Source organism: Mugil cephalus, chromosome 15, assembly GCF_022458985.1.
Source record: "Mugil cephalus isolate CIBA_MC_2020 chromosome 15, CIBA_Mcephalus_1.1, whole genome shotgun sequence".
NCBI lineage: Eukaryota > Metazoa > Chordata > Actinopteri > Mugiliformes > Mugilidae > Mugil > Mugil cephalus.
The window spans coordinates 1,394,796-1,421,331 of record NC_061784.1 but is presented as its reverse complement, the minus strand read 5'-3'; the positions used below and the strand labels follow the sequence as shown (position 1 = coordinate 1,421,331).

The 26,536-nt window shown below is 41.1% G+C and overlaps 2 protein-coding genes across 10 annotated transcripts; both read left to right on the top strand.

The window, feature by feature from the left end:
* The first annotated feature begins 3,198 nt into the window (after window positions 1-3,198).
* Window positions 3,199-16,749, top strand: map7d2a (MAP7 domain containing 2a). 8 transcript variants are annotated; one of them, XM_047606530.1, is made up of 17 exons: window positions 3,199-3,513; window positions 7,002-7,094; window positions 7,578-7,688; window positions 7,774-7,848; window positions 8,394-8,557; window positions 8,819-8,915; window positions 9,401-9,490; window positions 11,199-11,305; window positions 11,556-11,674; window positions 11,792-12,195; window positions 12,275-12,416; window positions 12,512-12,683; window positions 12,847-12,951; window positions 13,055-13,105; window positions 13,333-13,372; window positions 14,109-14,745; window positions 14,875-16,749. In XM_047606530.1, the coding sequence occupies exons 1-17, from the start codon at window positions 3,477-3,479 to the stop codon at window positions 15,137-15,139; spliced, it is 2,709 nt and encodes a 902-aa protein (XP_047462486.1). In that variant the 5' UTR covers window positions 3,199-3,476; the 3' UTR covers window positions 15,140-16,749. The 8 variants fall into 8 exon arrangements, with proteins under 8 accessions (XP_047462486.1, XP_047462489.1, XP_047462487.1 ...); XM_047606533.1 differs by having other exon boundaries at window positions 3,200-3,513; window positions 7,593-7,679; window positions 12,512-12,692; XM_047606531.1 differs by having other exon boundaries at window positions 3,200-3,513; window positions 7,593-7,688; window positions 12,512-12,692.
* Window positions 16,750-17,615: 866 nt separating this feature from the next.
* si:ch211-114c12.2 (uncharacterized protein LOC336578 homolog) lies at window positions 17,616-26,057 on the top strand. Of its 2 annotated transcripts, none has more exons than XM_047606554.1 (10): window positions 17,616-17,708; window positions 19,744-19,805; window positions 19,964-20,653; window positions 21,002-21,634; window positions 24,070-24,182; window positions 24,455-24,566; window positions 24,730-24,826; window positions 25,140-25,211; window positions 25,317-25,474; window positions 25,581-26,057. In XM_047606554.1, the coding sequence occupies exons 2-9, from the start codon at window positions 19,765-19,767 to the stop codon at window positions 25,455-25,457; spliced, it is 1,899 nt and encodes a 632-aa protein (XP_047462510.1). In that variant the 5' UTR covers window positions 17,616-17,708; window positions 19,744-19,764; the 3' UTR covers window positions 25,458-25,474; window positions 25,581-26,057. The 2 variants fall into 2 exon arrangements, with proteins under 2 accessions (XP_047462510.1, XP_047462509.1); XM_047606553.1 differs by having other exon boundaries at window positions 25,317-25,479.
* The last annotated feature ends 479 nt before the right edge of the window (window positions 26,058-26,536 follow it).

The following is a 26,536-nucleotide window of genomic DNA, read 5'->3' as shown; positions in this document are numbered from 1 at the left end:
GTAGCAAATCTCGTTAGCAAAGCTTGCTATCTCTCTACATATATTGCATATATTGCATTTATGCGAACTGTACATTTCATGAGATAGTTTTGGTAGTTAGATATTTGAGAGATGTAGCTAATGCGCCCACTTTCCATTAGTGTGGTATGACCCATAGGGAGAAGTATGATCACAACGGGTACACACGAAACACATTTATTTGTTTATTGATAACTGTTTATTAAAACGTGATTACATTTTGATTATATAGTACTGTGCAAACGTTTTAGGCAGGTATGAAAAAAAACTGTAAACTGAGAATGCTTTCAAAAATAGAAGTGTTAATAGTTGATTTTTTCATCAATTAATAAAACGCATGTGAATGATCAGATCAAATCAAATCAATATTTGGTGTGACCATTCTTTGCCTTCAAGACAGCATCAATTCTTCTAGGTCCACTTTTCGCACAGTTTTTGAAGGAACTCTGCTGGTCCAATGGTCTTGTGGATGTCTCTTTGTGTAATCTGAAATGATGATGATGAGATCAGGACTCTGTGGGGGCCTTGCCACCACTTCCTAGTTCTTAATGACCTTGGCTATATATGTTTGGGTTCTTGCCACAGTCATGCCACAGAATAAATGTGGGGCCAATCATACAGTGGGGGAAATAAGTATTTGATCCCCTGCTGAATTTGTAAGTTTGCCCACTTCCATAGAAATGATCAGACTCTGGTTTTTATGGTTGTTTACTGGTTATGGGTATAGACAGAATATCAATCGAAAATGCATAAAAAACACACAATCTAAAAGTTATAAATTGTTATGTATTTTATTAAGGGAAATAAGTATTTGATCCCCAAGCACAACACAAGTCAGTACTTTGTAGAGAAACCTTTGTTGGCAAGCACAGCGATGAGACGTTTCTTGTAGTTGGTCACCAGGTTTGCACACAGCGCAGGAGGGATTTTGGCCCATTCATCTTTACAGACAGTCTCTAAATCCTTCAAGTTTCTTGGCTGCCTCTTGGAAACTCGGAGCTTCAGCTCCCTCCACAGGTTTTCGATCGGGTTAAGGTCTGGAGACTGACTAGGCCACTCCATGACCTTAATATGCTTCTTCTTGAGCCACTCCTTTGTTGTCCTGACAGTATGTTTTGGGTCATTGTCATGTTGGAAAACCCACCCACGAGGCATCTTCAGTGTTCTTGCTGAGGAAAGAAGGTTTTTGTCCAAGATGTTACAGTACATGGCTGCATTCATTGGCCCCATAATGCGGTGAAGTTGCCCTGTACCCTTTGCTGAAAAACAGCCCCAAAACATGATGTTTCCACCTCCATGCTTAACCGTGGGTATGGTGTTCTTTGGGTCATACTCACGTTTTTTTCATCCTCCAAACACGGCGGGTCGACTTAATGCCACATAGCTCAACTTTGGTTTCGTCAGACCACAGCACTTTCTCCCAAGCCTTCTCTGAGTCATTTAGATGTTCACTGGCAAACTTAAGGCGGGCCTGTACATGTGCCTTCTTGAGCAGGGGGACCTTGCGGGCACTGCAAGAGTTCAATCCATAACGGCGCAGTGTGTTGCCAACTGTTTTCTTGGTGACGGAGGTCCCAACTGCTTCCAGATCATTAACAAACTCCTGCCGTGTTGTTTTAGGCTGCTCCCTCACCTTTCTCATCATCATCCTCACTCCATGAGGCGAGATTTTGCGGGGAGCTCCAGACCGAGGACAGTTGATGGTCCTTTTATGGGTCTTCCACTTGCGAATAATGGCACCAATAGTTGTCACCTTCTCACCAAGCCTTTTGCTGATGGTTTTGTAACCTATACCAGCCTTGTGCAGGTCTACAATCTTGTCCCTGACATCTTTTGACAGCTCTTTGGTCTTGCCCATGGTGCTGTAGAAGTTGGAATGTAAGAAACTGATTCTTAGAGCAGGTGTGCTTTATATACATGACGAGTTAAGATCAGGAGTATTGGTAATTAGTTGACTGAGCACAGCTGTGTGCCACATGCGCACCAGCCAATCTGTAGGAGCCTGAATTCTAAGTGAATTGTTGGGGATCAAATACTTATTTCCCTTAATAAAATACATAACAATTTATAACTTTTAGATTGTGTGTTTTTTATGCATTTTCGACTGATATTCTGTCTATACCCATAACCAGTAAACAACCATAAAAACCAGAGTCTGATCATTTCTATGGAAGTGGGCAAACTTACAAATTCAGCAGGGGATCAAATACTTATTTCCCCCACTGTACACCTCCCTGATGGTATTGCATGATTGACAAGTATCTGCCTGTATTTCTCAGCATCGAGGACACCATTAATCCTGACCAAGTCCCAACTCCATTTGCAGAAATGCAGCCCCAAACTTGCAAGGAACCTCCACCATGCTTCACTGTTGCCTGCAGACACTCATTATTGTACCGCTCCCCAACCTTGGTGAACAAACCAATATTTCAAATCTATCTAATGATGTTAGGGTTCAACGTTTTTTTTTTTTTTTTTTTTTTTTTTACAGAGCTGATAGGTGAGAACCAGTACCAGCAGATGCAACAGAGGCCGTAGGGGGACCAGGGGTTCCTCAGCTGGTTGAAGTTTCCGTGGCTCTATTTCCATGTTAACTGCCCTTAGTTAACTTGGATTCAGAAGATACATGTGGCCATTTCCCCTTAGCTCTCCTTTACATTAATTCTAGGGTGAGGTAATCTCATATAAGTCAGAGAGGGCAGTCAATTTATGATACTGACATCTTGTCAGTATTGCAGTTTACTCCATATGGGTAATGGTTTCCAAATCTTGTCTACTTTAATACAATCAAGTTGAGGAAGAGTTGTTGTCTCTGCTCTTTTCTCTCTCTTTTCTCTCTTCTCTGTCTCTATCTGGCTGACCTTTTGCTGATGGGTCCCTCTATATGAGCTGGGTTCTGCTTAAGGTTTCTCCCTGTTAAAAAGGGAGTTTTGCCCTGGCCCCTGTCGCCCTCAGGCTGCTCTGGAGGTTTGAGGTTTCAACAGTTTGTATTGTTATTGATGCCATATAAATAAAATTGAATTGAATTGTTTGTAGCATTAGGCTACGTTATATTTTAGCCCAATAACAAGTCTTAATCTGCGTCTCCCATTACATATATTAAAGTAAACCAAGGTTGGACCTGTTGGGGGTATGCAGAGAGGAAAGCAAAGAGTTAACAGCCAGTGCGCGCTTGCGCTACGACGCACAGTGCAGTCGATCGGCTATAAACTCAATTGCGTGCGCCTCCCCGTCTCTGCTTCAGTTCCAGCAGTGCCTCTCTCCCCCATCAGCACCATCGCAATCAGCATAATGACCTTCACATTTTCCATGTGAATGGTGCCTGTCTGTGTTTTTGTCCGCAGTGGTTCTTGCGCGCATTGCTGTGGAGGGGTACGTATACCTGTGCTGCATCACTGCAGACTTTGGGGTGACAGCGCGTCCATACGTTTGGGTGTACTGTGCTTGTGTTAACAACCATGGCGAAAACAGTCACATCATCGGGCGCAATAACAGGTGAGCTTGGAGAATTGCTTGTGAGACTAGTGAGAATGATATCATCAGCGTTGTTGTGTTCACGCCAGGATTTAAAGCAGACTCATGAATGACGCAACTGATATTTCCACCGCTTTATGTGCCCGATGCTGGATTTGCAGTGATGATTCCGCTTCACGGTTTGGGTTATTCGCTGATACTTACTGTATTCAGGTCTAAATCCTCAGAGCTAATGGGTCTGATGCTGATTTTGTCACTGAATGCGAGCTCATGAACAGTGGCGCCTCTTTGTTTTTGTCTTTCTTATTCAGTTCAAACCGATTTATTCACACAACTATACAATAACAATACAAATTGTCTCCAAACGTCTTACAAAACCCGGCCTGGAGCCCCCGGAGCAAGCACGAAGGTGAACGTAGCAAGAAAAAACTCCCTTTTAACACAAAGAAACCTTGAGCAGAACCCAGCGCATATGGAACAATACTATGGGGTATTGTGGGGATTTCTATTTCTAAGAGGACACGCCGTCAGCATTCAAAGTGAAATGCACGCTAAGACGATATAGCTGTTTGGCGATGACGCGATCCAGTCTGATAGATGGGTTCAAATGGGTGGAGAAAGGAAGCCTGAACTGATGCCCATGAAACAGGACAGACCCGTGGATCAGGCTACATAATCATTTATGTAACTGTCAAACAACTGTGAGGTGACTTTGTGGGTTCACGACGAGGACACTGTCTTTACATACAGTGGGGGAAATAAGTATTTGATCCCCTGCTGAATTTGTAAGTTTGCCCACTTCCATAGAAATGATCAGACTCTGGTTTTTATGGTTGTTTACTGGTTATGGGTATAGACAGAATATCAGTCGAAAATGCATAAAAAACACACAATCTAAAAGTTATAAATTGTTATGTATTTTATTAAGGGAAATAAGTATTTGATCCCCAACAATTCACTTAGAATTCAGGCTCCTACAGATTGGCTGGTGCGCATGTGGCACACAGCTGTGCTCAGTCAACTAATTACCAATACTCCTGATCTTAACTCGTCATGTATATAAAGCACACCTGCTCTAAGAATCAGTTTCTTACATTCCAACTTCTACAGCACCATGGGCAAGACCAAAGAGCTGTCAAAAGATGTCAGGGACAAGATTGTAGACCTGCACAAGGCTGGTATAGGTTACAAAACCATCAGCAAAAGGCTTGGTGAGAAGGTGACAACTATTGGTGCCATTATTCGCAAGTGGAAGACCCATAAAAGGACCATCAACTGTCCTCGGTCTGGAGCTCCCCGCAAAATCTCGCCTCATGGAGTGAGGATGATGATGAGAAAGGTGAGGGAGCAGCCTAAAACAACACGGCAGGAGTTTGTTAATGATCTGGAAGCAGTTGGGACCTCCGTCACCAAGAAAACAGTTGGCAACACACTGCGCCGTTATGGATTGAACTCTTGCAGTGCCCGCAAGGTCCCCCTGCTCAAGAAGGCACATGTACAGGCCCGCCTTAAGTTTGCCAGTGAACATCTAAATGACTCAGAGAAGGCTTGGGAGAAAGTGCTGTGGTCTGACGAAACCAAAGTTGAGCTATGTGGCATTAAGTCGACCCGCCGTGTTTGGAGGATGAAAAAACGTGAGTATGACCCAAAGAACACCATACCCACGGTTAAGCATGGAGGTGGAAACATCATGTTTTGGGGCTGTTTTTCAGCAAAGGGTACAGGGCAACTTCACCGCATTATGGGGCCAATGAATGCAGCCATGTACTGTAACATCTTGGACAAAAACCTTCTTTCCTCAGCAAGAACACTGAAGATGCCTCGTGGGTGGGTTTTCCAACATGACAATGACCCAAAACATACTGTCAGGACAACAAAGGAGTGGCTCAAGAAGAAGCATATTAAGGTCATGGAGTGGCCTAGTCAGTCTCCAGACCTTAACCCGATCGAAAACCTGTGGAGGGAGCTGAAGCTCCGAGTTTCCAAGAGGCAGCCAAGAAACTTGAAGGATTTAGAGACTGTCTGTAAAGATGAATGGGCCAAAATCCCTCCTGCGCTGTGTGCAAACCTGGTGACCAACTACAAGAAACGTCTCATCGCTGTGCTTGCCAACAAAGGTTTCTCTACAAAGTACTGACTTGTGTTGTGCTTGGGGATCAAATACTTATTTCCCTTAATAAAATACATAACAATTTATAACTTTTAGATTGTGTGTTTTTTATGCATTTTCGATTGATATTCTGTCTATACCCATAACCAGTAAACAACCATAAAAACCAGAGTCTGATCATTTCTATGGAAGTGGGCAAACTTACAAATTCAGCAGGGGATCAAATACTTATTTCCCCCACTGTAGCTAGATGAAGACTCATCTCATTTTCCCCAGCTATACCCTAAAACAAGAGAAATCTCCTTGTGGCTTCATTGAATCTGATATAAGTCAGAAAATATTTGCTCTAGTTTGCTGCTTCATTGGGGATGTACTGGAAATAACTAGGAGATGCATTTATGGTCCTAATAGAATAGAATAGAGTAGAGTAGAATGCCCTTTATTGTACCCTGTATAATGACAATAAAGGGCATTCTATTCTATTCTATTAGGACCATTTTATGAAGCTATAAATGCTGAAACACAGTCTTCTGTCTCTTGTTTTTTCCCACTTGTATTTCTACAAAAACAGGTTTATATATTTGAGAACAGCTCTGTGAATAATTATGGGCTGTATGTCCCTCAAAGCCATAAAAGCTACAGTAAATACACCCAAGTTCATTAGACTACCATGTGGCCACAGAAAACATCAATACAATATGTTCTCATGGAAAGTGATACATGTTACGTAAGTTAAGTGTGATGATGGATGAGGACAGTGGTGTGTTTCATTTACTCAGCTGAGCATTAAAGTTTAGGTTACCTATCTGACATCAGCCAAACCACATTTATAGGTTAAGCCAGTTTTGTCTGCCAGGTCTCAGTGCAAAATAAAAGCCCTGACTGAAAAGTGTACTAATTGACTTGATCAAGGGAAGCCATTGAATGTGTGCTGACAGTTTAGCTGACAATGCACATATCGATTTTGTGAAGTTGTGGTATTATACTTGTGTAATTCACTCGACTTGAGAGGCAAAGCCAAGGTTTACATCTTTGGAGACATCATCATTCTACTATATCAACATTAAATATCAGCTTTATTTAATATTTTCTTATGTATTTGCATGTTTGTTTCCATTTGTCTGCTTAATATTAGTACATATTTTAATAAAAGTTTTCCAGTTCTTAATCTAATTTGAGCTTCCATTTGTCAATTTATCACAGACTCATTTATGACTTGATATGTGAAGTTTTTGTTCACATCTTCCACACACACCCACATATACACAGAGTCACGGTTTGACTATAGTTTATACACCAAATACACATTCTCCATCCACAATTTACGGTGATTGAGAATATTTATTTGATAATAGGATTGTGGTTGTGGCTCTGCTAATTCTCTTGTTTTGTGCATCAGGTGAAAAGATGGCGACACCATCCATCACTCCACTCTCTGAAAAGAGATCTTCGACAAATGGTCACAGCTCTCCGGCCCGTACTGGCAAAACTAGTGAGTAACCCTCCTTACATTAATCACACTTTTCTTCCAAGTGGTTTCATGTTGATGTAAAATTAACTGACTGTGCAATGATCTGAGAGACAAAGGTTAGATTGACTTATTTAAGAACTATTTTTATTGATTCAGATTAATACCCAATTACCAGGGATTCCTTATAGATATATGACATATATATATATATATGATAATGTGCTTCAGGAGCAAGTTGGAGCAGTGTCAAAGGCTTAGTAACAATAACCAAAAGCGACATTCTGCATGTGTGGGGTGATCCACCTTCTCCTCCCCTGCTTAGTCTTGCAGTTTGCCCTTGGCATGTGGCATCTTGCAATCCAATGCATTTAACGCAGCGTAGCACCACACACAAAGCGGAATAAATGTTCCCCTCTGCTGGTAAGAAAGCAGTTCTGCAGTTAACCACCGGGAACTGATGTCATACCCTTTTAGACAAAGCTGACTGTGCTTTCTCTCCTCCGGTTACAATGAGTCCAGCTCCATCAAACTCAGAGAAGAAGCCATACATGAATGGTCACTCATCACCTTCATACTTAGCAGCCAACATGAGCAACAGCCATGGAGGTAAACAATGTAAGTCTCAGTGTTTGCTTTTACTGAACAACCTTTTCGTCTTTTGTTTGATTGCCCTCTGACATGTTCACTTCAACTCTTCCAGCTCCGGACACTCACAAGACAGATGACAGGATGCGTTTAGCCAAAGAGAGACGTGAGGAGAGGGAGAGAAGCCTGGGTAGGTCATGTCCTGGTTTTGTTTGGTACAAGTGCAAAAAAAAAATTGAAAAAAAGAAAAAGAAAATGAAAAAGAAATGAGACCCTCTGAAATGCTTCTCTTTCTCTGCAGTTTCCCTGAAATGATTTTTTTTCTTCTGCCATTTAATTGGTTATGGAATGTCTTTGCTTGTGGGTAGAAGATTCATCTTGAGTTCACTGGGCTTTTGATAGGATGGGCTGTGTCACTCTGGAGACAGTGATGTGGAATGGTCCACAAAACTGGGTCTCTCACAGTTGCTCCATGATGACAAGGAATTATGTCTTCATAGTTTAATCTTTGGTGGGGATTGACTGAATTCAATGTGACGCTATAATGTTACAAGACAATAAACAGCATGCATTACTGAATAGAAAAAAATATGACACATTTTCCTTAAAAACTACACATAAAAACTGAGCTTTTTGGTATTGTTATTTCAAGTCTCTCTCTTAACGACAAATGAGTCTACTAAGATCTCATTACTGTGGTACATATTTTTTATGTGGAACCTCTGTCTTTTTCAGCTGCCAGGGAGCAGCTGATCAGAGAGAAAGAGCACAGAGCTCGGCTCCAGTATGAGCGCACAGTGGAGGAGCGCTGGAGGCGGCTGGAGGAGCAAAGGCAGAAAGAGGAGCTCCGCAGAGCTGCAGTGGAGGAGAAAAGGAGGCAGCAGCTCGAGGAGGAGAGGGTCAGCCGATAAAACATTTTATGTCGTTTTGTTTGCAAGATTGTAATGACAAATGATGGTTCCAGGTTCAGCCCTTGATGAGTTTACCTGATCTGTAAATACCTCATGAATCAAACAAATGTCTTATGTGTTAGTCCACTCAGCCTCTGAGTCTACTAGAGCCTCAAAACACATTACTGTCAAAAAGTAGAAAGAAGCAAAGTCGGAGATGAAGTGACAGGGTTCAAATAAAAGTCAGCTCTACTGTGGTGTTGCATTCAGGAGCGTCTCGAGGCCTTGATGAAACGCTCCATGGAGCGAAGCCTTCAGCTGGAGCAGAGGACAAAACGCTGGGGCAGGGGGTGTCCTACAGGAGCAGGTAAGAACAGAGCCTGCAGGTATAAATAAAGATTGTTCTATATACGCGAAGCATGGAGATCAGGTAGAAGAGAGATGAAATTGCACAAGGAGAGAGACAGATGTATCTTTTGCCTTGATCATTACCGACAGCTTGGCTGAAGTGCGCCTATGCCTTTTTCCCTACAGAGACAGGATGGAATTGCATATCTGCATGGGTGTCTGTGTTGTTCTAAACAATGTCTTTTAAACCTCGGTTTTTATGACAATGTCAGAACAATACAAGAAGTCTTTTTGGACACCATCTGAAATGAGAATAACTGTCATCAAAAGCTCATACTCATACGCTCATACACATAGCAGCTTTAAACCCAATATACACCACATCACAACATCCCTGCCGGTATGCTAACTCTCACCGGGTCTCTACAGCTGGATGAGGACCTTCCCAAAGGAACTGTTCATAATGATTTGTCTGCTCTGCTCTGCTCCGCCCGCCGCCTTTAGGTGACAGTGAGAATGCCCCACTCCCTTTCTCTGCTGCCTCCGCCTTTTCCCATGGCATTGCCTCCCCCCTTCCTGCTGTCAGCGAATCTGGTAAAGTTAAGCCCCCTTGCCCTCCCAAGTGCATCTTCCCTCCTGTTCATGCAACACTGTGTCACCGTGTTTGTGTCTGGCCTGAAACATCAGCTGAATGCCTATGGCAAATGTGTTTGATTTTTTTGATTTTTTTCACTCTGCACCATACGCCTGTTAAGTTGCTCTGTCATTGAATTGTGTGTACTGCTGGCTAGTGATGTTCGATACCACCGATTTCCTTTCTGGTCTGATACTGAGTAAAATTCAGGCTGGTATCGGCAACACAGATCCAGTACCGATACTTAATGCAAATACACCTAATGCGTCTGGTGAATCTAAAGATAGTACTGTATTTAAAATCATACAAGACATCAAAGTAATTTATTATATTATTATTTTATTTATTTTAAAGCATAAAAATCTGGTATCGATATTTCAGTATTGATTCACACATCACTACTGCTGGCTTCTTTAAGTTTGCTTTCTTTGTACTCTACTGTAATGGCTTTTAGCTGATTATTTTAAGACGGCATAGTGGAAGAAAAATAACTGCAGCAAATTAACAGGCAGATGTTATCAGTACAGAAAATAGAAATATTGATTCTAAAATACTGTTCTTAATGTTTCGACTTGTTTCACACAAAACCAAGATGAAAGCCATTTGGAGGGACCTTTACAAAAAAGAAATTCTATGGAGGCAACTCTGCAGAATAGAAAGCACCAGCGTCAGTATCATTAAAGTATTGTTTCTTGGAAACACACATTCCTCCGTTAATTAATCACCCTTCCTCAATAATGACCGGAACCTTCCCAGACTTTCCTCAAAAGTAATCCTCCAGATTAGTTAGCAACATATCTAATAGGCAAATGTTGGCCCAGTGATCTAATACACTGGAGGTATTTTGAATAATGTTCATTCTGATGACTCAGATCAGGGGTTTGAAATGAAATGGAAGCAGCTAAGTGGTGTTAACTCTGGTCCATAAAGCAGATGGTTTTGGAGATTATTTGCAAATGGCCCAGAATATAAATACGTGCCCTAAAAGAGACACTGATACTTGTTATGTTAGAGTTAGAGATATGTTGCTGAGATGACTCCACCTTAGAGATTGCTCTTTATGACGTGTGACAAATGGATGAGAAGTCACAAAGGATGGCTGTTTCTGATATTGTACAATGCAGTCTGTGTTTAGGGTCTTTGCTTTTGTGGTTGTGAGTGTGCACAATGTGTATATTTGTTTTCATTCTCTGTCATTGCTTTAGATGTGGGGACAAGAGCAATGTTGAAACTTAGACTGTTTGCAGCAACTATTGCACCATACTGCATAGTAGCAAGCAGAACTAAAGATATTGTTTTACAGCAAAACACAGCACAACAACAACACAAATATTTTTTTTGTTAAAGACCGTTTTAAAGACTATCATTAACTCTTTCTTTCAACAGATAGAAAATCTATTATTTACTGGTCCTCCTATGTCCCAAATACCTTTCCACCTGAACTTGCAGACTCTCATATTATTTTATATAATTGTTGTTTTGTAAATAATTATTGTTGTATTGTTGTAGTCTGTTGTCTCTGCCAACTAACTTTGGCTCCACAAATAAGCCTAAGCCTCTGCTGTCCAGGCGATCTTCACTCCACACCCTAATACTACATTAATATCCCTCTACCGGCTGTTATTCTCTATTATCTGATTTAATAAGCATTATGTCTGTCATCGGCAGCTCCCTGCAGCCCTCACAGGTCACCTTTCTGCAACTCGCTGAACCCTGCAGATCACAGCAGAGCTGGACTCCAGGGAGGCTCGCAGTCAACTCCCAACACCCCCAAGGTTAGATCTAACTGCTTGTGTTTCTACAAAAACAGGTTTACATGTTTGAGGGTATTGCCGGAACAGCTCTGCAAATAACATAAACTGTGAGTTGTATGTCCCTCAAAGCCATAAAAGCTAAAGTAAATACACCCAAGTTCATTAGATTGCCTGTGTGTTTTTTCAGAACATACACAGCATCCGTAAGAGTCAGTCTATACAGGATACAATGTGTATACGATGTTTTAGATGACAATAACACTGCTTGCAGAAAGAGCGCCTGCGCAGAGAGAGAAGAACTGCATTCCCAGGTTGTGGCTCCCCTGTGAGAAGATCGGAGTCCCCTGCAAGTGTCACCAAGCTCCACTTGACTTCCCCTAATTCCTCCAAGTAAGATTATTTGTTGTTGAATTAAAAAGGTGGGCTAAATGTAGCTGCCCACTGCGTCCATTCTTTACACAGCATACATTTTTCAATTGCTCATCAAACATCATTCTTAATCTTAAGCAAGATACCTCCACCTGTGTGCAGGCTGGCATCTAAGATGCGTGCCAGGTCTCCTAGCAACGCACATAGGTACCATTACTCTCCCACAAGGCATCAGCCCAACAGGTCAAGTGACGACAGGAAAGCAGAAGATAAGAAGGTTGAAAAAAACTGTGAACCGTCAAAAACTGAGACGCCAGTGAAAAAGAACAACATCAATGGTGTGAATTCATCTTTACAAGCTGAGCAGAATGTGGTCAGCGTTGACATTGCTAAAGCCAAAACCTCCAAAGGTGAACATTTTATTAAAGGGGACGCGCTTGAAAAAAATCAGTCCCCTGAGAGAAAGAACCATATGTTTCCCACGGTGGATTCCTTAGAGAAGAAGACACAGAGCAACATTCAGGAAGAAGAAAAGAAAAAAGGTGATCGATGTTTCATTACTTCCATTACTTTACATCCAGTTTTCAGGCCAATTCTTACACCTTCTTTTCTGCGTTACAGACGCAGCACTGTGCATGTCCACCGGGAAGGTGGCAGCTGGCACAACAAGTGCGGAAGAGGCTACCAGGTTGCTGGCAGAGCGTAGGCGTCAGGCTCGGGCTCAAAAGGAGCTAGAGGAGAAAATTCGAGAGCAGGAGGAAAGGTGAGTTCGCCATATACAAGATTAAAGACAACATTAAATAAGAAGAGGCTACCTTTAAAAATTGTATTTACTGAGTCCATTGACCTGCTAATCAGACTGAAGGAGGAGCGGCTAAAGAAGCAACTTGAAGTGGAGCAACAGCAGAAGGAAAAGAAAGCTCAGCAAGTGAAGGAAAATAGGAAAAAGGAGGAAGATCTTCAAATTTTGAAACAAGAAGAAGACAAGCGAAAGAAGGAACAGCAGGAGAAGGAGCTACAGACCCAGATGGTCAGAGAAGTGAGGGGTCATTTTAATGTCCTAGAAAGTCACTATTGTCTTAACGCTGCACTGGATTTAGATTTTTGATGATTGTCTTATGTATACTCATACATTTTTGGGGGCAAATAAGTGCTTGTTATGGTATAAATAGATGTCCTCTTGGTCTAAATAGAAAGAAAACGCCAAAGTCCAGGCTCAGGAGGATGCAGAGCGTCAGCGGCAAGGCAGGGAACTGCAGACCCAACAAGAAGAGGAGGAGCGGCAACTAAGAAAAAAGGTTATTTATTTTAAACCAAGCACCATCAGTGTACTGATTGCATTTTGTACTTGAAATATTTGTAATGTCCACGAAGTGACCGAATGCATACATGTTTTCGCAGAGAATTGAGGAGATCATGAAGAGAACAAGGAAGAGTGAAGCTGACTTGAAGGTACTGTAAGAGACACTCTGTGTTCTCGTACAGTAGACCGGCTGCCTTTAAGCACCTGCTGAATATGTGAAGATTTTTTTCATTTTTTATCATTATTTAATTTATTAAAACTATGGCTTTCTGGGTGTTATTATCTTTATTAAATTTTATTGTTGGTGATTCTTTGGATTTGTGTCCTGATTACCACAAAACACTGTCTCGGTTGTCTCTGTTCTGCATTGACTCAGACGGAGGAGCAGGTGGAGACGAAGTCTGTCTCCCCTCCAGGTTAGTATGTTGTTCAGTCATCTTGCAGATACTTTTAAGTTTGCTTGCTATCTGTGCTTAATTTCCCCTCCCGCTCTATGCCTTGCAGCTGTAACAATGCAAACAGGGCATGCGTAGTTCATCATTTAATTAATGCATTAGCTAATTTTGAGCATGTGCAGCTAATTTTTACTATAAGCCGGCTATGGAATCTGGATGGGGAACAGACACCAGTATTGTTCCAGGATTCTTGTTATAGTTCTGTTATGTAATGGTTCTGATGCTTTGGCTTTGGCTATTTGTGGCTATAGGACTGCACAGCAATGGGCAAAATGTTATAGTGTTTGCATTTAAAATTGTTTATGGGGTTTGTACAACATTTGATGGAGTATGGAATGGCAGCCAAGGACTTTCCTCTTGGTGCTGATGAGGCACCTTTGCAGTAGCATGCAAGTTGAGTTGTAAAATTAGCTGCTCTGGAAAATGCCCTTGGATGATTTATTCTGTGCACTCTCTCTAGGGAACTAGAGAACTCTGCAGTGTGAGCTAACACTTTATTTGAGCTGTCCAGGCTTTGCTCTCAACATTTACCGTGGGAATATTTTGCATCTATTTCTAACTCTTTTGATAAATGTGACATCTGGTATTAAGTTGAGTCTTAAATTTGGAAAAAATTCAACCTCAAATTAAAGTAACTTAACTGGACAGTCCAAATAAAGTGATGTTTTTTTGTTTTTTTGTTTTTTACCTTCCACAGGGGAAGTAAAGAATAATTCTCAGGTGAACGAGCAAGCAATCGAAAAGGCTGAGTTTCAGGTGAAAGAGCAGCTCACAGTCCACGTCAAAACAAAGGCATGTGCCCCTGTGAAAAAAGAAGTCGCAGCAGCACAGGTGGACATTCAGAAGAGTGCACAAGTTAAAAACAACACACACCTAACGACACCAACGCACAGTGTTCCTGACAAGAGGCCTGACACAAAACAAATCAGTGAAGAGCGCAGCAGCCAATTCAACAAAGACGCCAATGCCTGTGCTCTCAAGCAGCAGGGCAGGGCGGTGGAAATGAATGTAAATAAACAGCACAGAGCAAATGTTAAAGACCAAGAGAGCAAAGTGTCAACAAAGCTGGCAGCAGATGCCAAAGTTAACCAAGGAGAGGGCAGCATGATGAATAGAGCAGCGAAGACAAGCAGTCATCTTACTGCTGAAGTAAGCAAACAGCAAAGTCTGGAGGTGTCAACAGCTGAGACTCAAGTAAGGGCTGAGGCGGGGGTTAGTAGGCCCGCTTTGGCACCTCTGGCAGTGCGGCAGTTGTCCCCACCAGTCATCAAGTTGGAGCCTCTAGATGCAGAGTGCACGGGGTCTTGTGATGAAGTGCAGTCAATGGAGGTCAGGTGAGTCATCAATGAACCCTTCATTATTAAAGCGTAAGATAAAAAAATGAAAAATATGAGCTTAAAAAAGCAGTGCTGTTTTTTACAGCTGCATTAGACACTTTTAACGCAATTCCTGTTCTATTACAGTCCCGCTTCAAAGGAAGAACTTATCTCAATCCCAGAGTTCTCACCCGTCAATGAAATCCAGCTCTGCAGCATGAGTATGAGTAACACCCGGGCTCTTGAAGACCTGATGGACCTGACAGGAAGTGTCACCTACGGCAAACTGTCCACTGAAAGCAACATAGGCGACTGCAACAAGAACCTCATTGAGGGAGTTGTTAGTCCCATGTCAGACTCAAAGCTCACTGGGTTGTCAACTCAATCCTCAGACAAACTTAGCATCCAGTAGCTCATTAGTTTATTTCTCCTCCTCCCTTGCTCGTCTTCTCTCTCTCAATCTGTGTGCTGACACACACACCCACATACACACACACTTGCAGGATGCCAATTTAAATACCCTTGTGTCACAGTTAAGGGAATAAAGCCATAGAACAAGGACTTAAAAATGTAAATTATGACCTGCAGTATTAACTAACTCTTTAGCCTAATCACATAGCAACTGAAATGATGTGTTAATTTTGACTGAGTTCTTATTACGAGGGTGCATCATCAACTTACATTACCAGGCTCTGTTTTCATCCTACACAGATTCCTCTCTGTGTTAAAGTCTCTTCAAAGCATCTTGGCTTCATTTACAGTGTACCTCGTACCTTTCCACATGCCCTCTGAAACCTTTAAATTCAGTTCATTGTGCTACTGGGAAAGGCACGATTATTTCATTTTATTTCATTATTTCACTACAGTATGTAATCTTCTTCATGCATGTTCTGATGATTGATTTGGGTGAAATGTATTCAACTGATCAGGCGAGCTGCTAATCCAGACAGTTTTACTGCAATCACCTTCTCTTCCTGTCCCTGTCTTTTTGTGACACTCTTTAGTTTTTTTCATTTCCTGCCAATGAGTTGATTCTCTTTCTCATGTCTGATCTCGATCTGGAACGTTCTAACTGCATGTAACTGGGAAACATGAGTCTGCTGCTGTCATTTGAATGTTAGGAAATATTATGTAAAATAATTTACTTGGACAATATTGCTAACCAACCAAGCAAGGCACATTTTATTTGAGAACTCCACTGACAAAAAAATGATTTACACTGATGAATATGTCACTGAATATATAGCTGAGCAACTTTATGTCATTTAAAATATTTTCTGTAAGAGTGCCTTGCTATGTCAGTGCCAACAGAGCTAGCTGACACAGACAAGCACTAGATTTAACTCAATAGATATCTGGTTATTGATGTAAGCCTGAAATGAATTGAAGGAAGAATACTGAAGCAGGAATGTTTTCTTAATAACGAACCTGAAACCTGTAGCGATAAAAACTGTCTGTTGTTAAATGTTCTCTTTCTATAATGTTATACTCCTGTATGGTCCTGTATGCTGTGCACTTCTTGACAAAATTCAGTGACATTCATTTTCAAAATGAATGTAAAAATGTAACTTAAGGGACTGAGCAGTTACTGTATTTCTGTGTTTTCTGTTCATTTGGCCAGTCGAATAGCCGTGTGTCACCTCTAATACTTGAACCTTAGTTTGAGATGCATCATCTTCACCATTCTGCAGATAATTATGCCGACATGTGTACCCCAAACAAGACACAGGAACAAATGAGAGGCATTTTAATGATCTTGATCTTATTCAAAGCAGTATTTGGAAGTTAAGAATTGCTTCATAATTTCAGAGGGCTTTTTGCAAAGAGGATCGACTTATGCTGAAACCAAACATGTGTGGATAAAATGATGCAAACAACCACTTAAAAACTTTCACCTATTCATGTAGAGAAATTTTATCACAGCCAATGTGAGCCTTTAAGTTACACAATCACTGAGACATGGTGCATGGTTAGCATGGTCATATCAATTTTATCTGAAACAATAAAGTACAAAACTGAGAATTCTGTGTTTTGCTTCTGTGGTAAAATATGTTATTAAGCTTGAAAACTTATTAAGATAACATATGAGAAAGTTGGTTAATTTTGAATCGCCTACCGAGTTTTCAACTTTAGATACACAAATATAAATGCAACTGAAAGCAAGCACTCTTATAAAACTTTAATGCTTCAATGCAACAAAAAATGCATAAGCTACAATTCTGGGTATGGTTGAATCATGTTTATCTACACTCAGAGGATTTAGTCCACATTCAGTAATGTGTCGGTGAAGGTTCTCAGTCATCCAGGTCATGGTAATCCAAAAGAAGCGTTGAATAAAGTCAGCTGGACTTGTAGAATTTCTTGAAGACGTTTCGCCACTCATCTGAGTAGCTTCTTCAGTTCTGATAAACTAGTGGGAAACCAGAAACTGGGGTCACTAATTAACAAGTTGATTAGCATCAAGCAAGTTTCGGGTGGGTGTTACCCACAGAGTTTATTCCTATTTAAACCTCAATTTCCCACTAGTTTATCAGAACTGAAGAAGCTACTCGAATGAGTGGCGAAACGTCTTCAAGAAATTCTACAAGTCCAGCTGACCTTATTCAATGCTTTTTTGGATCACATTCAGTAATATAAATATATGGGACAAAATATTCAGAAAAAAAGCTTCTACATTGCATATTGCTTGTGCATAATCAGAATCAGTAAGAAGAAATTTATATTCATCCCCGAGGTACAGAGCGCCACACTGAAACGGGATAGCTAAGATAGGGATAGATAAGGTAGGAAACAGGATGCCAAATACGAGAAGGGTAGCAGAATATAGTGAAAACAAACGTGTAGTTTTCACTCCAAGGCAGTAGGTGGCGCTACGGTTCGGCTTTAATTCGCTGCGTTGAACGCTGTGACGAGGAAGATTTTAAGAGCTCGACTGAAGTGCGTCGTTCGTCGCCCTCAGCTCTGTCTTCGCCGTGTTTTCAGTAAGTTGTTCTTTGAACTGATGAAATGCACTCGTTTGTCATTAATTTAAATGTAAATCTCTGTCTTTGTTTTGCGCAAGACATATTGCCAAGCTGTGCAAACGACTCACGCGAAGTACGCGAATGCCATTTTGTGAGAGCTGCGTCGGGTGTTACAAACTCGCTAGCTGCATATAGATAACTTAGCTACAAGATAAGGTTGTTAGCCTTACGTGATCTCGATCTGGTTTCTATGGTTTTGTACCCTAATGCAAACCAAACCGAAACATCAAGACGATATATTCCAAAAACCCGAATTTGCGTTACTTTCTTTACAGAAAAAAATACACAAAAACAAAATGACCGTGTCGTATTATGTTCCCTAGCTTGCGCCAGAGGCTAATGCCAAAAATGGAAGCACGGTCTGATCTGGTTCTTGACCAGGCCCGATACTAAAGCGGAGACCACCATCGTGGACGACATAAACATTCCGTTCCATCATAAAAGTTATCTACTATTAACGTCCGTGTAAAGCATATTGGTGATATAGTAAACACGTATTCAGCGATTTCGCATTTATTTGTTGATTTGTCGCCAGGCTGTTACACAAGGCCCGTCTGAATTAAGTAGTAGTAGTGGGGCTCTTATCTGTCGCGTTAATACGTGTTACAGTTGACATGTATCCCCATTGTATTGTTTCAGCCGTGTTTGAATCACGTCCAGCTTGAGTTGGCTTCACATATCATGAGTTAATCACGTAAGGGGGAAGAAAGCCAACCTTCTCAGTCGTAATGAAAAGCAGCTGGTTTTGATGCAAGTCTTGCTCAATAGGACAAACAGAAACACTCCCTGGTTTGGAGGTACTACCTGTGTACAATCATAGTTTGGGATTTAGTGCAGGCCTATTATAGGCTGTTTGACTCATTTGGCCTATGTACTTTTAAAATGAAGTAAATTAAAAGCAACAGTGTTTCAGTTTTTTTTATTTCCCACTGAATAAAATTGGATTGTCATAGAAACATGCGCTGGTACAATAGTACTCCAAGCCTCAGATTCCATAAAGAAACACAATTTATTCAGCAGCTTTAAGTTATTTTAAACAAATGCTGACTACCATAACCTTTGTGAAACTAAGATTTAGTGATTGTATTAGAATGTAGTAATTTTCGCCTGTGTACCTAATAAACCCGGCAAATATCAAGCATTGAAGACAGAAGTTTTGTTGAAACACTCAAAAGAAGACAGCTGGGTTGATTAGACTGACTTAGACTTGATTGAGCTGTGCAAGTAATTCGACTTTCTGAATGTGGTGTCTTGTCAGCGGGTTTATACAACCGGAGTGCGATGCGGCAGACCAGTATTTCAAACAAGAACAACGTGGATAATAGTACAGCTTTTTTAATGTCATTCGTAATGTGTGTGACATTTATGGTACAGATAACATTCGTGCTATCCCTCAGGGGGTTCTTCTACTGGCTTTGTTTACCTTCTTCTTCTACATGCTGGAGAAAATTGATTTCCAATCATATTATCTGGGTGTCTAAATCAGATTACGAGAACTCAGATTTTAGTCAGAATAACGTATTTACATGCACAAGTTGTCCGGTTGAAGTCAGATTAAGGCAATATTTTTTTTTTTCACATTCATGTAAATGTACTGACTGTTGATAAAAATCTCTGATTGATGGTTTACATTGTAAAACTGCAACTGATCTTTGTATCTTTCATTTCAAATAGTTGTTTTACTCAGAATATAACTTAATTCAGCATATGAATTTTAAATATGGATGCCACGTTTTTTTTAATATGGTAAACATTTGACTTTTATTGCACTGAAACTATTCAGGCTTCTCTGGTTGAATATCAGTAGTCTAAAAGAAGATACTTCTTGTAATGCATTTTATAGGCATTAAAATGTTTTAACAAGGTACTTTTCAGTTGACTTACCACCCAACTTGTTTAGATTACTGTAAAAAAGAACAAGAAATTGAAGGAGAATATATGAATATCAACGGAAACATGTCAATTTCTGTGTGGTTTCTTTCTGTCTCCATAGATTATTCGCTCATATCCAAACATGGTCCGCACACATTATGGACCAACTCGCTTAAAGCCCAGGTAATGTGCTTCAGCCATGTCCAGTTGCACTCATATTTTTTAGTGTTATGTTTATGGTTTTGAACTTTTTAGTTTTCACTCGTAATACTTATTTAAAATCAATGTTGACTCTATTTATTGTAATTCTAATGTTGTTGTTTTTTTTGTACTTCTGTCAGACCTTATGGAGATGGTCATGGTGTGGGACCTGGTGAAGGGAATTACATCCCCAACTCCAAAAGTCAAAGAGACGACCAGGGCTACCCAGGAAAGGTTCCCTTTAATTGGAGAGAATCGAGAGGTAGAGGACGACCCCCTGTGGCCAAAAGAGTTCCTCTCATGGGAGAGCAAAGAGAACCGCGTTTCAATAACTGGAGGTCCCAGAATCAGGATTCATTTCAAGTATACCCACCCAAAATGGAACCCCACCATAGCCAGAGGAGGCCCTCCCCATCAAGGCCAAACCGCGCTCCTCACATCCAGCATCAGTCATCAGCCCACAGTCCTGCACAAGGACACCAAGGTCACCGGGGTACATCTTTCCATGGTCACCCTTCAGGTCACACGTCACCTTCCCCAAGACATTTCCGTAGCTACACAGCTGATAGAAGACCAGGTTCTGCACCCGCCTTCCACGGATCTTTCAGAGGCCCCAAAAAGCAGCCAGGTTTCCCACATCAAGAGCAGCGCAGTCGAGACCCTCGAGAGAATTACAGTTTAAGAGAAAGGCCGTATGAACACACAGGTCATGGCATGAAGCGTTGGAACGAGGCCGGACCGTTTGCTCATCCACACAATGGAGAACACAGGCCCTCTGGCTCACAGAGGAGCCCCAGAGAGATGCATGGGAGAGGCTCATGTACAGAGAGGTACAGGAGTGAAGCGTCACCCCCAGCTGGGTAAAATTATTAAAAAGGAGGCCTGAAGCTGGCTGGTCCTCCCAGTCACAGGGGTTGTAATGATTACCTCTACTCTGCCCCAGTCCATATTTATTAGAGGGAATTAATTGGGGTCTGATGTAAATGTGGTTTCACCAGCCATTAAGAGGAGTGTTGCATCTTTAAATGCTCTTTGAAAATGTTCTCCTACCTGTTTCATACTGTCATGGCATTATGAAGGGGCTGCAATAAGATAAAAGTTAAAAGTTCCACCTCCCACTTAAAATGGCAATGGATCTGTCATTGTAATCATGTCTGTATTGTTTGATGGATATGCAGGTGGTCATCTGAGCAAGACTCCAGGCGGCAGCGTGGTCCAGGGGAGAGGCAGGGCAGCCGATCCCACAGTAGAGAGAGGGCACAGGATGTCCCTCACCTGCCCCCTTACAGATCCACTTCATGGAAAGGGGGTCCATCACCGTCATCCTCCTTCCACAGAGGGCCTCAGGAGAGGCAAATGGCAGGATCCCGCAAGAGGAGGATATCGGAGGTCAACATTCCCCCTGCAGATCTGGAACATGGCAATATAAAACAACCAAGGAGAGAGAGACCTCAGCTACTCCATATTCCCAGACCATTTGGTGGTAAACCATTGTCCCTTAGGGACAAAAGTTACCTGGTTAAAACCCGACAAGTCAGAGCCGAGTCTCTCATGCAGCTCAGAATACCTCCGGCTGTAAAACACAGGCCTCGTCTGGGCGAATTCGCCTCACAGAGAAACACCAGCTCTGTTCTTGCTCTCAGGAAGAAGCGTTTCCAGTTAAATGCAGTTCCTCTTAAAAAGTTGGAAGCAAGAAGGCAAAAACCACAACAGTCACCCCCTAGAGAAGAAAGCATTACCAGCCAGTCTTCAAGAGACTCTGATACAGGAAAAGAACAGGTGGAGTCTCGTCGGTCCTTAAGCGCACACAGGTACGGTATTTTCCTTGTTGCACTGTTCGCAGGGGCTTGATGATGATTAGGAGGTCGAGAAAAAATGTCTCTGTGTGAAAGGGGTGCCAGCTGTGGAAAATGGAGATATCGTGATGAGCTAAATGTGCAACATTGGTTCAGTTGATGAAAAGCCATAAAGGTTTTCAAATGCCTCCCTATCTGCGTGCTACACATGTGTCAAAGTACCTACCTATCAAGTGGAAGGAAGAGAAGGTTTATGCATCGTAAAAGCCAGCCTGTTTATAGATCCTGACAAAATGTTTAATAACCTTGATGGAGGAGTTTGGAAAAATTAAGCTGTGCTTTTGAAGGAATCCTCCGTTTGACAGCACTGACTATGTTAAGCTTGAAAGAAGTGCTGTTCAGCGTGATGGGTTGACGTCTTCATCCTTGATAGCAGAAAAAAATGAGTTAAAGATGAAGTTACAACATGCAGTGTGTGCTTAAATGAGAAAGCTGATGAGAGGCTGATCGAAGTGAAGAGGACTCCACTGACCAGGATCTATACTGAACTTATCATTGCGAACTCTTGAATTACTGCTGACGGGTCTGATATTCATGGGCCTTGTGAAACAAGACAGAGAAATTATGGCTAGTAATTGACCCCAGGAACTTCCAAGATGTTATTCTGCAAGTGACCTGCAAGTATAATCACAATGTTGAGATGGATGATGCCGAGGGCGACTATTTCAGACGACAAAAGTCACAAGTGGAGAACAGAAATTCTGCTGCTGACATTGTTTGCCAAAATTAATTAGCTGGCAAAGTGCACATGCATTCATATTCACCGGTGTGTTCATTTTAACATAACTCAAAGATTGTGCACTTCAAATGACCAATCATCTATCATTATAACCCCCAAAATGGTTATATTAAAAATAAAAGCTTGAAACGTCACAATTGTTGAAGACAAGAATTCAACCAGCGTACTTACAAATAAACTTCCGAGCACTTTGCTTGTCTGCATGAATTCAACAGATTTGTACTCATACAGACAGCACAGACCAGGAGTAGCGGCCAGTTTACATGACACAGAGGAGGAAAATAATAAACATTAATTTATGGCTCAAGGATCTGCTCCTCAGTCATCAAACGTATGGTTCTGCAACAGCTTATGCATGTAAGGAGAGAGGAGGAGCCCAAACACTGCAACACTTTTCAGCTGACACTCCCTGAGGCATGCACATGGCATTAATCCTGCAATACACCAGTGATCGTCCCATCAACTTTCAGGAGAAAAATCTGCTTATTAAATGGACCTAAATATTAACCAGGAGTCGTTTTAAATGTCTGAGAAGAGACTAAATGTCAGCTCAAAAAGAGGATGATGGTTGGACAAGATGGATCTAAAGGAATGGACCTAAGATGCGAAGAGGATGAAAAGAGAAAATTTCCAACTTCAGCCTTTTCCTTAACACACCACCATGCTATGTTCTTATCTGTGTGAATTTGGACTGGACCCACTGATCAGCATGGCTGTTACCTCCCATTTCCTTACTTGATCTGTGAGCTGCATCTAATAAGATACTATCACCATGAGCCTGATGGAAATCAAAACATTCATGAATCCCTTCACAAAGTTATTGCAGACAAAAGTCTCTAACCCACCCCACCCCAACACTTCAGCCTGAAATGACACTGTGATCCAGAAAAGATGGTTGAGTAATCCTTGACTGCACATCCTGTCATTTGATCGCAACCACTCCTTCAGTCATATCCATTGCCCCAAATTAAAAGAAGAGATGGAGGACTAGTGGAATGGAAGTTTCCTTATACAGCACAGCAACGCCTTCGTAAGTTGCTTTGAAACCTGGGCTATTTCTTGGACAAACATTGGATCGCGTCATAAAGCCAGCGTACAGCTATGGAGAAGAGGCTGCTAGCCTGAGGCAACCTCTCCTTTGGATGAGCTCATCAATTTGCTTCAGAACTATCCTTGTGTCAAATCTCTGACTCATGTGTCTTGTGAAACTTCTGGGACGATGACTGTAGACGACAAACGGAACAACTAGGAATGGCCTAAGAATTAAGTACAGTCTAACCATGAAATCAAAGCGTCTTCCTGTGCTTCTGAGAATGGGATAATAGAAGATTTGGTGACGTGATCTAGGCTGATATCTCAAAGTCTTCCAACATTTGGCCACTCTAACAAATGAAGTAAATGAAGAGAGCTCAGATTGATTCAGGGTACAAAAATAGGAGTAAAGAAGCATGGACATTCCATGGTTTTTGTAAGTACCAAAGTGATGCGTGGCTTTATAATAATCTTGTCTTCCTGCAAAACAGTGCTGTTGATTAATAGTTTAAATTGTATCACTTCTAAGATCTGACAAGTCTTTTAATTGTTTAGCTGTGGTGTTAACCGGACTTGAATCTACATGTTTTTAACAGCACCTCTATGACTCTCTCTTCAGATCTTCTCCCATAGAGAAACGTGATCTTGTTGTCTTGTCCCATTGGCCACCTGGTCCAAGTTCCTCCAAGGGTGGCTCCCCTCCAAAGGATCACAGCCCAGATTCAAAAACCGGCAAGCTCTTTTTGTGAACTACTATATTCATCTCTTGTACCAACACTTGTCGACTGCACTTTTTACAGGGTTGAGAAAGTATTAAATATTTTTCTGTGGTGATGGACCTCGCATTGCTTTTGTCTTATCAAGAGACAGTAACATAGGAAGTTGGTCCTTAACAAAGGATATGAGCCTTTTAATTGTAGACAGACAGCAGACCAATCAGAAGACACTGGAAGTCAGTGTCTGTTGTGCATATTTAATGGTTTGATTTATTTCTGTTTTTCTAGAATACAGTTTAGATCAAGACACCACATCAAACAGACGACTCTCAAAGACCAATAATTCCAGATCATTTCCTGAAGACAGAAAACGTGGATATCTGGATAAGAGGACATTTAGGTACATTAGACACTGGAATAATCCTCAGATTTGAAATTCTGGTTCACCTTAAAGTGCAGCTACCCAAATATGAAGTTACAAAAACTCAAAACTCTCCTTTGCAAACTAAATGGTTGACTACTTTATTGAGAAAGTGCTTCTTCTGATCTTTTCTTTCTGTTAGACCGTTTAATATGATGCAGGACACCCACAGACCAGGGAGGCCCTTCAGGAGACCAGGACCTGGACCCGGACCTGGACCTGGACCTGGACCCATGCAGGTAAGATTTATTGATTGATTAAGATTATTGATTGATTTATTTAACGCACCATGATAGATTAATCCACAAAGGATAACTGCGTGCAGTGGGGTAGCAACATACGTTTGTTTGTTTATTCACAGCCAAACTTTGTACCATTAGTTTTTAAATGCAGGCTTTAAGACCAGCACTTTATTGTAACACAGCCCTTCTACCTTTCTTGGTTGTGTTGGCCTCATTATTGTAGACACTATTCAAGTACATCAGCCACATTTTGATAAACTATTGCAGTCGATTGTGGGGAGCCTGATGGTGTATTCACTTTGTTTCGCAGAGGCCAAATTTCCCTGGAGGTCCAAAGAGGACAGACCCTGAAATGGGTGGAAATATTAGAAGACCACTCATGGTATGAAAATAGAGATGAAATCCTTCCTGTGGGAGATGCCACAAGGCTCACACTCTACAATCTTAATAATTACCGCCTAATATGTGAATTTCTTATTTCCAAAAGGAGAGCTTGGTACCGCGTCCCTTCCCGATGCAGAGACCAGTTTTCAGAAAAAGTTACAGTATCATGTCTAAATATCGCAACATGAGAGTGATGCGGCAGCGTGCGCCATTCAACCGAGGACCCAACCAACAACGCTGGTGATAACCTGCAGTGAGTTGGTAATGTACGTACTTATAATCACAAAGTAATATGTAATTGCAAATTAATCTATAAGTATGCAAAAAGATTGTACTGAAATGAGATTTTATTTTTTGTCATCTCCAGGTGTTGCATTCTGTGAATATGAAACAGGAGAAATTCTCATCAGGATCTTCTCTGGGTGGACTGTACAAACTGTCATGATGTGTATTGTCAGTATCATTGACTGTATTTTCTCTCTGCTACAAGGGTTGCAGTTGCATTTTTGAAGTATTTTTATTTTTAGAATATCTGTAACACATCCCATTATATTATTCTATCCTGCTTTTTCAGATTGCTGAAAATTTGGGGATTTGCTGCTTTTGATCTTGGGAGTCCTTGTTTCACTTTAATAGTTTCATGATTTTTGTTGAGCAGTAGCTTTCTATTTCTGATTTGTAAGTGCAAAGAAAAATGACCTTGTCTGTAAAATCAAATGACGAGATGTCCTGTTTGATTTATCATGGAAGTTTTGATTAGAAAACCCTGCCTTTTGGCTACTACTTGTAAAACTTGTAATCATATGTTGAGTTTGTCTCTTTAAATAAAACCCCACTTAACACATTGTTTTCTTTTTGACTGGAGAGTCAAACAAAGGTCATGATTTCTGCAGTACTGTGAATATTTGTAAAAAAGAAGCTGCATGAGGATGTTTTTTGTTTCTAAATTTTAAGACAAACCTGTCAAATCTTTACTGCTTGGAACTTCATTCATGAACTTCATCAACCAAAACACTGTAATACTGTAATAGCTTGGAAAAGATTAATTTTGAATTTAAAACAACTTCATTGATCCCTTAAAGGGCAATACTATTTGGTAGTTCTCACATCACCACATGCTCATAACAAAACACATAACAAAACTGAAGGAATGCAATGTAAAGGTAGGCAGCTGTGTGCACTCTTGTCTCCAGTAATACTTTTTATGAATGAATTTGAATAAAGTGATGGCACATTATTTTAGGAATGCTCACTAAGTTCGGGGGAAAAATAAGCACAACAGAGATGTGACATGAGTGAACACTTTGTTCTATGCTTTTCAAA

What these genes read in the sequence shown, in the direction of transcription:
- map7d2a (XM_047606528.1), top strand. Translation starts at nt 3,477, where the DNA reads ATGGCGAAAACAGTCACATCATCGGGCGCAATAACAG. An exon ending in ATCATCGGGCGCAATAACAG is followed by an intron (nt 3,514 to 7,001) that starts GTGAGCTTGGAG and finishes TTTGTGCATCAG; the next exon opens with GTGAAAAGATGGCGACACCA. An exon ending in GGCCCGTACTGGCAAAACTA is followed by an intron (nt 7,095 to 7,577) that starts GTGAGTAACCCT and finishes TCTCTCCTCCGG; the next exon opens with TTACAATGAGTCCAGCTCCA.
- si:ch211-114c12.2 (XM_047606554.1), top strand. Translation starts at nt 19,765, where the DNA reads ATGGTCCGCACACATTATGGACCAACTCGCTTAAAGCCCAG. An exon ending in AGAGGCTCATGTACAGAGAG is followed by an intron (nt 20,654 to 21,001) that starts GTACAGGAGTGA and finishes ATGGATATGCAG; the next exon opens with GTGGTCATCTGAGCAAGACT. An exon ending in CTGGACCTGGACCCATGCAG is followed by an intron (nt 24,827 to 25,139) that starts GTAAGATTTATT and finishes TTTGTTTCGCAG; the next exon opens with AGGCCAAATTTCCCTGGAGG.